Source organism: Schistocerca gregaria, chromosome 5 (genome assembly GCF_023897955.1).
Source record: "Schistocerca gregaria isolate iqSchGreg1 chromosome 5, iqSchGreg1.2, whole genome shotgun sequence".
NCBI lineage: Eukaryota > Metazoa > Arthropoda > Insecta > Orthoptera > Acrididae > Schistocerca > Schistocerca gregaria.
This window is the reverse complement of record NC_064924.1, coordinates 269,221,304-269,235,018: the sequence shown is the minus strand read 5'-3', so window position 1 is coordinate 269,235,018 and position 13,715 is coordinate 269,221,304. Positions and strand designations below refer to the sequence as shown.

At 40.7% G+C, this 13,715-nt stretch overlaps 1 protein-coding gene across 1 annotated transcript in view; it reads left to right on the top strand.

Moving 5' to 3' along the window:
• LOC126272263 (zwei Ig domain protein zig-8-like) overlaps positions 1-10,955 on the top strand; it is a 968,421-nt gene extending 957,466 nt beyond the window's left edge. Inside the window, exon 6 of the mRNA XM_049974998.1 lies at positions 6,567-10,955. Within this exon, the coding sequence (XP_049830955.1) occupies positions 6,567-6,679 (113 nt within the window). The 3' untranslated portion in view covers positions 6,680-10,955. The remainder of the gene's footprint in view (positions 1-6,566) is intronic.
• Positions 10,956-13,715: the final 2,760 nt, after the last annotated feature.

Genomic DNA, 13,715 nt, shown 5'->3' with positions numbered 1-13,715 from the left:
GAAGAGGATGATGCTGTTGTCAGTATCCGAGCAGGGCAGGAAAAAGTCAAAATAATTTTCAACCACTGCATATTCATCGGGCTCTTAAAGGCGGATGGGTCACTATTGTTCGATGCAGCGTTCTTGGAGGGGGCGTATTTTATATCCTATTTAAATTTAACCACACTGACAAACAATTTCGTATGTACCGGCCTTTAGTAAACGCTGATTACCTTTCACAGATCTCAGAATATCTGCCATCTTTGCCGGTGCGAACATCACATCCATCTTATACTTCTTCATTAACCTGACACGTTTTCAAGAAACAGTTCCCACATATGGTAAAACGGTGAATGACTGTCCATCTGTTTCATCCTGCTCTTCATTCTGTTGTATTTTCTCCTGCACTGTGCTCTTAATTTGAGGATTTGTAACCCCGTTTTTATTCAGTATCTCGTCCTAGTCTACCAGATCACCCTGAAGGCTGTCAGTAACTGACGCTACATGGGTTTTACATACATCTATTTTAATTAGGCTCATAGGATGCGAAGGATTGTGGCAGCTAGAAGCATGCAACTATAGACTGGTATAGGCTTACGTAAAACGCAATGCCCTGAAAACCCACTCTTTTGACTTACAAATCATACATCGAAAAGCGTTAGTCAGCCATTTCTTTCACATTCCATGTGCTATTTTCATCAATGAAGTTAAGATACCCAAGAAAAGTAAGATTCAAATGACTCTGAGTATTATGGGACTGAACATCTGTGGTCATCTGTCCCCTTAGAACTACTTAGAAGACCATGTATGTGTCCTTACTGGTGAATTGGCTATGACTGTGTCATCGATTGTGCCCAGAACATTTCGGTGTTTATGACTTCAGATTAGAATGTTTTTCGTCCTTAACTCAATATCAATAAGTAAGCTACCATGGATGCAAGAACTCTCGATGACAGCATCAATCTTATCGAAGTTTTGGTTATGAAACAAAAAATAAGCGAAGGTAGCCCAAGCTTTAATTGTGCGGTTATGTTTTCCTCAGACTTGCTGCTAATCAATGATTAAGAATCAACAATAGGTACTGTAGTAAACAAGGAGACGACATCAGACATCACCAGTAAATCAGAGGAGTTAAATTTTAAAGTTTTCAACCTACTAAGAGAATCGTATGTATTGTGGATATCTTCTATACATTTACCTGCAGAATTCACAACAACGAAGCTAAGTATTTGGGCAATGCACGAGCAAGTGCATCTCTATAATTCATTGTTGATCTAAATATTAACGGCTGAATTATCTGCTCAAAAAATGCTTCATGACGTTTACTTTTTTTGTGGACCACTTACTTTTGTTACTGTCTAATTATGTTGATTTTGGGGTGGCCGTAATATTTGCGAGGTAAAGAATCACCTTCTCTTAGGCTGTTGTTAACGCCCTTGGATGAGGAACTGAAGTTAACAGTCCTATGGACGTGCCTCGATTTTTCCAATGTCTCGCTTCTATAGTCAAGCAGAACGTCAAAACAGCCTAGTGAACTTCAATACACTCAGACAGCAACTAGTAGCTGTACTAACCCTCAACTCAGAGGGTGGCTTTTCTGTAACATATACTACAAATGGGGTCCCTGGGACAACTTTGCTTTGGCCACGTTTTAAAGCATAGATCATTGAAAAATTTTGATTTTATTTATAAAACATTTATTTTTACAATTATTTTCGTGTTGTTTAAATACCTCCCGTTTTGTTTCATTGCACTAAATAAAGCCTGCAGTATTTTACCGTAAGTCACAGATAATAACGTACGTTCGTGTGGTTATTTAAATAGTATACATAAACGAAGTGCTATAGAACTTAGTTTCAAATTCTGAAAAATTATAAGGACTCTGTAGCTAGTCAACTTTCACACAAAACTAAATGCCAGGGATCAAAATTGCACACAAAATTTACACTCGATAGGAACAACAAGGAAATTTCCGAAATTGACATTGAATGCTGCGATATATATTTCTCTTTACCACATACTTGACTTTAAGTAACGCTAATTATTGTATTAGAGAACCGGGAAAGTGCTTATCATCCTGTTCCTGCATCACCCCTGTACTCAAGTTCAGCCTTTCGATGATCCTCTGACTCACTGACTCATCAGTCTACTGACTGGTTTGATGCCACCCGCCACGAATTCCTTTCCTGTGCTAACCTCTTCATCTCAGAGTAGCACTTGCTACCTACGTCCTCAATTATTTGCTTGACTTATTCCAGTCTCTGTCTTCCTCTACGGTTTTTGTCCTCTACAGCTCCCTCTAGTACCATGGAAGTCATTCCCTCATGTCTTAGCAGATGTCCTATCATCCTGTCCCTTCTCCTTATCAGTGTTTTGCACATATTCCTTTCCTCTCCGATTCTGCGTAGAACCTCCTCATTCTTTACCTTATCAGTCCACCTAATTTTCAATATTCTTCTATAGCACCACATCTCAAATGCTTCGATTTACTTCTGTTCCGGTTTTCCCACAGTCCATGTTTCACTACCATACAAAACCGTACTGCAGAAGTACATCCTCAGAAATTTCTCCCTCAAATTAAGGCCGGTATTTGATATTAGTAGACTTCTCTTGCCCAGAAATGCATTTTTTGCCATAGCGAGTCTGCTTTTGAAGTCCTCCTTGCTCCGTCCTTCATTGGTCTTTTTACTGCCTAGGTAGCCGAGTTCATTAACTTCATTGACTTCGTGACCATCAATCCTGATGTTAAGTTTCTCGCTGTTCTCATTTCTACTATTTCTCATTACCTTCGTCTTTCTCCGATTTACTCTCAAACCATACTGTGTACTCATTAGACTGTTCATTCCGTTCAGCAGATCATTTAATTCTTCTTCACTTTAGCTCAGAATAGCAATGTCATCAGCGAATCGTATCATTGATATCCTTTCACCTTGTATTTTAATTCCACTAGTGAAACTTTCTTTTATTTCCATCACTGCTTCCTCGATGTACAGATTAAAGAGTAGGGGCGAAAGGCTAAAGCCTTGTCTTACTCCCTTCTTAATACGTCCACTCTTATTGTTCCCTCTTGGTTGTGGTACATATTGTATATGACCCGTCTCTCCCTATAGCTTACTCCTACTTTTTTCAGAATCTTGATCAGCTTGCACCATTTTATATTGTCGAACACTTTTTCCAGCTCGACAAATCCTATGAACGAGTCTCGATTTTTCTTTAGCCTTGCTTCCATTATTAGCCGTAACGTCAGAATTGCCTCTTTCGTGCCTTTACTTTTCCTAAAGCCAAACTGATCGTCACCTAGCGCATTCTCATTTTTCTTTTCCATTCTTCTGTATATTATTCTTGTAAGCAGCTTCGATGCATGAGCTGTTAAGCTGATTGTGCGATAATTCTAGCACTTGACATCTCTTGCCGTCTTCGGAAATGTGTGGATGATGCCTTTCCGAAAGTCAGATGGTATGTCGCCAGACTCATATATTCTACACACCAACTTTAATAGTCGTTTTGTTGCCATTTCCCATAATGATTTTAGAAATTCTGATGGAATATTATCTATCCATTCTGCCTTATTTGACCGTAAGTTCTTCAAAGCTCTTTTAAATTCCGATTCTAATACTGGATCCCCTATCTCTTTTAAATCGACTCCTGTTTCTTCTTCTATCACATCAGACAAATCTTCACCATCATAGAGACTTTCAATATATTCTTTCCACCTATCTCCTCTCTCCTCTGCATTTAACAGTGGAATTCCCGTTGCCCTCTTAATGTTACCGCCGTTGCTTTTAATGTCACCAAAGGTTGTTTTGACTTTCCTGTATGATGAGTCTGTCCTTCCGACAATCATTTCTTTTTCCGTGTCTTCACATTTTTGCTGCAGCCATTTCGTCTTAGCTTCCCTGCACTTGCTATTTATTTCATTCCTCAGCGACTTGTATTTCTGTATTCCTTATTTTCCCGGAACATGTTTGTACTTCCTCCTTTCATCAATCAAATGAAGTATTTCTTCTGTTAGCCATGGTTTCTTCGTTGCTACCTTCTTTGTACCTATGTTTTTCTTCCCAACTTCTGTGATGACCGTTTTTAGAGACGTCCATTCCTCTTCAATTGTGATGCCCACTGCGCTATTACTTATTGCTGTTTCTATAGCATTAGAGAACTTCAAACGTATCTCGTCATTCCTCAGAACTCCCGTATCCCACTTCTTAGCGTATTGATTCTTCCTGACTAATGTCTTCCCATATCTCCCGGCCTTTTTCAAGTATACCTCCTCCTCTTGTGATTCTTGAACTGGGTATTCGCTATTACTAGCTGAAACTTGTTACAGAAGTCAATTAGTCTTTCTCCTCTTTCATTCCTTGTCCCAAGCCCATATTCTCCTGTAACCTTTTCTTCTACTCCTTCCCCTACAACTGCATTCCAGTCGCCCATGACTATTAGATTTTCGTCCCCCTTCACATACTGCATTACCCTTCAATATCCTCATACACTTTCTCTGTCTGTTCATCTTCAGCTTGCAACCTCGGCATGTATACCTGAACTATCGTTGTCGGTGTTGGTCTGCTGTCGATTCTGATTAGAACAACCCCGTCACTGAACTGTTCACAGTAACAGACCCTCTGCCCTACCTTCCTATTCGTAACGAATCCTGCATCTGTTATACCATTTTCTACTGCTGTTGATATTACCCGATACGCATCTGACCAGAAATCCTTGTCTTCCTTCCACTTCACTTCACTGACCCCTACTATATCTAGATTGAGCCCTTGCATTTCCCTTTTCAGATTTTCTAGTTTCTCTACCACGTTCAAGCTTCTGACATTCCACGCCCCGTCTCGTAGAACGTTATCCTTTCGTTGATTATTCAAACATTTTCTCATCAGACTTAGGATATCTGAAATTGCCCTATTCCATTGAGACATTTTGTGCTAACTTAAGAAATCAGGTATGTACTTCATGAGACGCAGCCTAAGAGAACCCAATATGAGTGGACAACACTTATCAAGAACAAAGAAGGCTATAACGCAACCGAAATAGAAACATTGTAGTGTTGGGGATTAATTAGATTAGGGAGGTATAAAAGTACACTAGTGGCCATTAAAATTTCTGCACCTAGAAGAATTGGTAGACGGTAATTCATTGGTCAGATATATTGTACTAAATTTGACATCTGATTACATTTTTACGCAGTTTGGATGTATAGATCCTGAGAAAACAACACCCAGAACAACCATCTCTGGCCTTAATAGCAACCTGGATGGATTGAGTCAAACAGAGCTTGGATGGCGTGTACAGGTACAGCTGCCCATGCAGCTTCAACACGATACCACAGTTCATCAAGAGTAGTGACTGGCTTATTGTGATGAGTCTGTTGTTCGCCACCATTGACTAGACGTTTTCAATTGGTGAGAGATCTGGAGAATGTGCTGGCCAGGACCGTAGTCGAACATTTTCTGCACCCAGAAAGGGTCGTATAGGACCTGCAACATGTGGTCGTGCATTATCCTGCTGAAACCTAGGTTTTCGCAGGGATCTAATGAAGGGTAGAGCCACAGGTCGTAACACATCTGAAATGTAATATCCACTGTTCAAAGTGCCGTCAATGAGAACAAGAGGTGACCGAGACATGTAACCAATGGCAACCCATACAATCATGCCAGGTGATACCCCAGTATAACGATGACAAATACACGCTTCCATTGTGCGTTCACCTCGGTGTCGCCAAACACTGTCATGACCATCATAATGCTGTAAACAGAACCCGTATTCATCCGAAAAAATTCGTGCACCCATGTTCGTCGCTGAGTACACCGTCGCAGGCGCTCCTGTGTGTAATGCAGCGTCAAGGGTAGCCGCAGCTATGGTCTCCGAGCTGATAGTCCATGCTGCTCCAAACGTCATCGAACTGTTTCCACAGATGGTTGTTGTCTTGCAAACGTCCCCATCTGTTGACTCAGGGATCGACATGTGTCTGCACGGTCCGTTACAGCCATGCGGATAAGATGCCTGTCTTCTCGAGTGCTAGTGATACGAGGCCGTTGGGATCCATCAAGGAGTTCCGTATCACACTCCAGAACCCACCGATGCCATATTCTGCCCACAGTCATTGGATCTCGACCAACGCGAGCAGCAATCGCGATAGGCTACAATCCCACATTTATCAAAGTGTGATACGTGTTGGTACGCATTTCTCTTCCTTACACGAGACATCACAGTATTGTTTTACCAGGCAACGCCTGTAACTGCTGTTAGTTTATGAGAAATCGCTTGGAAACTTCCCTCATGTCAGCACGTTGTAGGTGTCGCCATCGGCGGCAACCGTGTGTGAATGCTCTGAAAAGCTAATCGTTTGCGAATGACAGCATCTTCTTCTTATCGGTTAAAATTCGTGTCTGTAGCACGTTACCTTTGTGGTGTAGCAATTTTAATGGCCAGTAGTGTATTTCGAGAGAATTTGCCTTGGAGAGCGGGTGCGAAAATTCTTGCATATTCTGGGAGACCACACCTCCTAAATGAAGGGTTGAATAGGTCCGTTGTAGCCAGTGTCATGCACCGTTAGTGAACACGTATTTTCCATTCCGCTGTTGTAGGGGAGCGTCCCGAGGCGATGCAGACGGGCGCTTCGGCGCCGCGGTGCCTGTCCCTCGTCGCGGTGGCTGCGTCCCTGCTGGCGGCTGCGGCGGCGGTACTGAGCACCAGGTGATGCGGCGCGGCGCCCTGAGGCGGTGGTGCGCTGCTACTGGTGCTGCTGGTGCTGTTGGTGGTGGTGCCGTGCTGCACTGGTGGGAGACTGGGGAACTCGGACAGGGGGCGCGTCTGTGGCGTGGTTACAGCTCTGCTACTGCCGGCGGGCCTGCCTGGGATCGCACTCGACCGACAGAGCACCTCGCGTCACAGAGGCAGTGCAACCGACGAGTTTGGCAACAGGCATGTGACACCAGGAGCACTTTTGCGTTAACGTCTCACGTGGAGGAGGTAGCTCGTGCCTCTTCTTTATTCAGCCCAAGTTATCTTTCGTTGCCATCTGCTCCTCACATGCGAACAAATAGCACCTGCGTTTGTGGTGCATTTCCGAAACAAGAAATTAATGAAAATAACTGTGTAGCGATGATTCCAGCGCACTACCCTCACAGAATTTATTCTATTCTTTTCCATTATAATGCACAACAAAATACACGGACAGCTACTCCTAAGGTTGAACACTCGTACTTCTTGGCAGTAGGTGCAATGATTTCGTGGAGCTGAGTGCAGTGAAAGAGATAGACGAGCGTAATAGGATAGTGACACGTTCTCGTTACATTATTTCTTCATTTTGCTTTAAACCTTCCCGGAGCACTAAATATCAAACTGTGGACTTAGTGCCAACGTGGGAATCAAACACAGACTAAACAAATTATGAAATTTATAAATTGCATAATACAAGAGAAGTGGTTCGCATCTACGTTTCATATGACTAAAAAACGATACGAAAACGTATTTTCGTTCCGGATCATTTATGTTCCCAGTAACACTTCTGTTTACAGTAAATAATTCTTGGAAATAGGTAAAAATAAAGAATAAATAGAGGTATAATTAAATGTAATTTTTTTAAACGGAAATGTGGACCAAAGGGGATACATTTGGTAGAAAAATATTAATTCATAAACAGGAACCAGGAAAATACTTTTTTGAAATTTAGAGGCGTTGGTTCATGATGTGTTTGGAGTAGAAATATCGGTTATCAGGAGCGATTTATCTGTTTGTCAACTGAATCCTAGTTGTGTCATGTCCTGAAACGGGCTTTGATTACCTTGGATGAGAGACAAAACTCGACGGAAAGCTTGTAGCGAGCACTGTTGCTGTGTTATTTATATGAATGCGAAACTAATATTGTTAGGCTTTTTCTTTTTAGAAGCATGCTGTCTATCAATTTTCGGCTACTGCAGAACTGTCAGAAACCGAATAACGCGAAGGGGTGGTCAAGGAAATGGATTCATGTTCAGGAGGAGTCACTGAACGTTCATATTAGGGGGACATGTTTCGAATCCGCATTCAGCCGTTCCAAAATACTTATCCCTTTATCAGAGTAGGAAAGTAATTGACACTACACAGCATGGAAAGTGGTTATGTTGCAGATCCTCCACTACCTGCGTGTGCAATATGGCTATGCGAATTCGTACTTTTCCTTTACTTTTTTAATTTACTATTAATTTGTTTCTCCTTCCTACGTAAGGCCTCCAAAGAACTGTCTTACAACGAACCAATTTTTATTTTCGTGTTTATGATACAGACCGATTATTTTCTGCAGAATCTAACACAAAAGTTTACGTTAGCAATAATGGAGCCAAAGCTTATTAAATGAGAACTAACAGAAATGGCAATATCTTGTGAGAAACACATAGTGGGTGAGAGAAAAGGAAACGACTTCGTACATAAGAGAGAAAGACGAGAGGGAAAATAAAATGGCATATCTACCTGAAAGAGGAAAAGAGAAGGCAGCTTCATTTGGGAGCAAGTTAGTATTCGCTTCACTGTATGATGGACGTGAGGGTCATGATAGAAGTATTTCGAGGATAAGGAGAGGAATTACTTCAGTTTTACATATGTGCTACAGGGTACCTCATGTTGTTTATAGTGCGAGATAGTCCGTTCAAGAGGCGACAATAAAGAATGCAGAAGGTATTCGAGAACTGTTTTGAGGATGGATAATGGAGCGCGTATACACTGGCAATATCGCACGTATACAGTGAGGACCTGATGAAGCAAACACAGCGCACATGAGACAATTCAATTGTGTGTCCAGCTACACGTTCTTTATTGACGAGTATTATCCGATTCGCTTTTCAGGATCGTAATATCCAATTTACTTGTCTGTTCACGTTCATTATTAGCTTCCGACAGGCTGCTGAGTAAAATGAATTACCTGGTATATGTAGTAGTGCGATATGACTGCTGTGAACAAAAGACCTCACCAACTACATTTCTTTGTTATGGCACCTGCGGTCTCAATCTCGTATGTAAAATTCGTTTTGTTACTTTACTCTGCTCATAGGGCTTGCCTTACGTGCTCCGTAGGAAGGGATAAGACTCATTTCCTTTCCAGTCCTTGTCAGAATCTAGTTTGTATATCGTCTCTATAGACTCCTCCGTCAACAAAACGTCAATTATAGACCATTCTTCCTTCACTTTATCAAAAAAGGCCCGTCGTATGTAGGGTCAACTGGCAACGGCTGTAAAACCGTTTAAAATTGCATTTTGAAACTCCGAAAACACCTTTTAGTATCTAAAAATAAATATTTAATTCTTTTCAAGGCTGGTTGTTTTATCATACATCAGCAGACAGCAAATATTAATTGATCATGTTTTCTCCAAGACAAACATGTAGATATATGTGTTTTAAACTGGCTCATACTGAAATAACTTCTCGGAATAAAGAGTTATGCAAATTTTCGTAACGAACAGGGGTAAAAAATCAAGGAAATTATTTTCTGACGTGAGCTGACGATCAGATTGACCTGTATAATTAATTGTGTGTAGACTGCTTAAGAAATGTTATATTGTGTTATTCCACTACTTTGTTTCCTCTTTTACCACATTTGGATCCTGAAAATAAGAACAAAATCAACCACAAAATTAGACGTGTTATCTACTCAACATTTCTCATTTTGGTAACAGTGTTCTTAAGTACAGCACTGTATTATGGGACAAACCCAAAATGTACCGAGGAATCATGTAACGGTACCATTCTTAATTCATCTAGGCCGAATTATGCATAAAAATTACGCATAGGGAAGATTAGGAACTCACGCTTTAATGTTCACCAGATAACCGAAATATCACGAAGAGGAAAGGCAGAATGTTTAGATCGCTTCCATGTTCCATATACCTTAGTGGGAAAATATTAACAAACGTAAATTTGTGGAGGAAGAAATTGCACTTTCTACGACATACACGCAAAAGCTTTCATGAAGAAACCGTAAAATACTGTCTTCCGTAATACTCTTTCTGTTACCTGCATGTTATTTTGAAATTACTTGGATGAAAATTAGAATAAGTCTCCTTCGGTCCTACAACCGCTCGCAAGCAACTCTCCTTGGTGTCATTTAACTTAGGATATCTTTGTTTTTATCTGAACGTAGAAATGAGTAAAGCAGATCGGTCATGATGAGAACAGCTGCGAGAAAATCTATGCTGCATGTACGCATTTGTACCGTTCTAACAGCTCCTGGTCAGAATACTAACGTTCCCTACAGTATAATGATTGAGGCAACGAGCTACGACCTCCCATTTTTCCCCGCGTCCTGGACGTCAGCGTTTCCTGTCAAGGCTACGCAGTACCACGCCACGGAACTAATGGAACTTTCTTTTAAGTACTTTTTTATACGAACTACACAATATGAAATCATTCCAAAGAAGAAGCTTCATCAGGAATCGGGTTTCGAACACCGGTCATTTAAGTGTCGTGTTTGTTACAAAAGCATTGCATCAGACTTTTCATCTAAATATAAAACCACAGAAAGAGTTATTTGTGGAAGGAATGGAATAAAGAAGTTCGGAAAATGTAAATTAAGCACCTTCATCAGCTGATCACTCCTGTTGAAGTATTCCTTTTGTGTGCCGAAACGTTTGTGAGACGTGCTACTGTATATTATGGAGAAATAATATATTTGTGCAAATCCAAAGAGTTTCTCCAAACGCTTGTGTGGCGAAAATCGAGTGTTTCAATAACCAGAATGAAGTTCTGCTGCTGGACAGTCAATATATATTTTTGTAACAGCGGTGCGTAAACTATTCTTGACTGTACATAAATTTGTTTTAATACGATTCATTACTGACTGTTACGCGAAATAAACCGTGGCGGTCAAAGAAAAAAATGTTAATTACTATGTAATAATGGTTACATTAGTTCTTACAAAGTTTAAAACAAAGAATAAGAGTACCAAATAATGTATATAACTATTATTGAAATTAGAATTGTTTAATAAACTTCAAGAAACGAATTGACCTTTAACTGATATTATTCCAAGTTGTCTTCCTCAGAAATCTCATTATAACTACGTAATGCAGACGAGAAAGCAGTATCAGGTAAGTAACGCATTAATCTTTTCGCATTCCACATCTCTATTTACCATTTGAGATAAGTGAACTGAATTCCCTTAATCACCGAAATGTCACCGTTCTGATAACAGGAAACTCCAATTTATGTTAGTACTAATCTGTTATTTACGAACAGATTTCACAAGTTTCATGTGAATAGTAATAGGCTGATAAAGCAATCATGAGTATGATATTTTTATACATTATTCTGGGGTAGTTTATGTTTAAAACTACTTCAGATTTTGTAACTGGTGATTAGCTGTCCTTGCCTGTGGTTCACGTTCATGTACAATTATTGGAAAGAATTCACCATCAAGTTTGACTGCAAAACCATTTAATCATGAAGTATACTGTTAGAATTACGGTCGAGTAGCCATTTTCAGGTGGAGTACTTCGAAAATTATGATTCAGATAATATTAAAATATAGCTTACGTTTCTAAAATCCCAAACACAATGGCAGTTGCCACTTACAGACTTCACAGGGTAGGTGAACTGAAGAAAAGGTCTCAAAAGAAACATAACTCCATGCAGTAATTCAATATTAACAGACAATCATCACTTAACACTAATAAAGCTGCCGCATGCACCCATCGCAGACTATTCCATTAACTGACGTATATTTTCAGTCATAATCATAGACGATAGCAGAAATAGGACTATAGCTGAAACAGTATTACAAAATTTCCTACGAAAAGAACTGTAATACTTGTGTATGATGCCCAAAACCCCACTATCTGCTGTACAAAAGAAAATTGTGCTCGATACCACATGCTGCTGAAAACCTATGAATATCAATGTTTCTTCTTTATGGCGGTAACAAACAACGAAGGCGTTATCCGTTTTTCATATAATATCAATCCGTTACAACAAAACTGGTGTTTACGTCATCAAATGTAAGCACTGTGGACTGTTACAGGTATGTCAAGAGAGAAACACTATGGCAGTTAAACTGGCTGAACACTATCTACAAGAGACTTCAAAAATGTTTTTGTATTCATATCTGAGTTTCATAGCCATGATGTTATTGGAAACCCTACGATATATTACAGAGTCATAGCTTGGATTTAAGCGAAAATTCTTTTTTTAACATTTTGCTCGTCTGCCATATTTTACCAATAAATTCAATTACACATGTACGTGGTGAGGCTTCTACGCTGGTCCACCCCAAATATATAGAGAACGAGTAAATGCGTCGAGGTCCAGTTTTTCGTAAGCTATATTGGACACCGTGACAAGATTTTGAAACGCACGGAAGTAATTTTTACAATCATATGACATAGACTTCGTTGTTTTTAAGTGGAAATAGATATATTTTCTGTGGTATTGGTGAACCATGTCTGGAACTCGATCAATTGGTGGCAAGGTACCAGCACCGTGAATCACTGTTGGAAAAGTAGGGAAGTCGCGCGAACGTTCTGCCTACTCGATGAAGTGCAAGAAAATACGTGTAGGGGTAGGACAAAACTTTGGAAACACCAAACCATAACACAACGGATGCCTAATGCGGTGTAGGAAAACTGATGGCTTTCAAAGCATCTTCCTGTCGCCTTCAAATGTATAAATATAGACTCCGTGTGGTTTGACAAGGAATTGTATACATTTGCCCCTGTGGAAATAGTGGCAAGATTCAAGTAACAATGGTGTAGAGGGTTTGCGATCACGTATCCAGAAAGTACGCCAATGATACTTGGATCTGACGACCCTTGTAATCGGGGGAGATGCTATAATTCATCATTGTGATCACAAAGCCAGTTTTCGATGACGCGAGGGGCATCTTAGAAAACAGCTTCACCATTGGGAACACAAATAGTATCCTGAGACGGATTTGGTCAGCCAAAATGGTCGCATAATCTTTGTCATTAATGCTACCTTGCAGAGTACCTATGGGACTCAAGGCTACCCAAATCATCATCGAACATCGACCATTTTTCACGCTTGGGACGTAAACTCGGCCTGATGCTGGAAACGGTGTGAAGAAAAACCCATCCGACCAAACGATATTCTTCCGTTTCCCACTGTCCACGTTTTATTGCTTCGACAACACATTTACTGATGAGTGGATCTAGAATTCTAGCTCGCCCTGCCTTTCCTTATTGTGCAGCTCCCTTAAGTCTGGTTTAGTTCTGACAGGGTTCGCGAGTGCGACTTTCAGTCCTGCAGTGATTTTTGCAGTTATCATACCCTTATTTTTCGTCGCAATCCTCTTCAGTGCCCGTCCTTCACGACCACTCAACGCACACTTCTGTCCGCGTTGTGACCGCTTTCACTGATGCGACATAAATCCTCAATGCGCTGCGTCTCGATACATCAAACACTTCGGCTCGCTTGGTTGGCACATGCCAGCAGTGACAATTTGTCCATTTTCTCTTCGACATAATACAATTTCAATACACTGAACATTCTTCTGACCACAACTGACACTCGAAACGTACTGAGTGCATTGCACAGGAGCCATTCGTAGTCGGATACAACAGTGCGACCTGCATGCTTGAGCCGGCCTAGGTGGCCGAGCGGTTCTAGGTGCAACAGTCTGGAACAGCGCGACCGCTATGGACTCAGGTTCGAATCGTGCCTCGGGCATTGGTGTGTGTGATGTCATTAGGTTAGTTAGGTTTAAGCAGTTCTAAGTTCTAGGGTACTGATGACCTCAGAAGATAAGTCC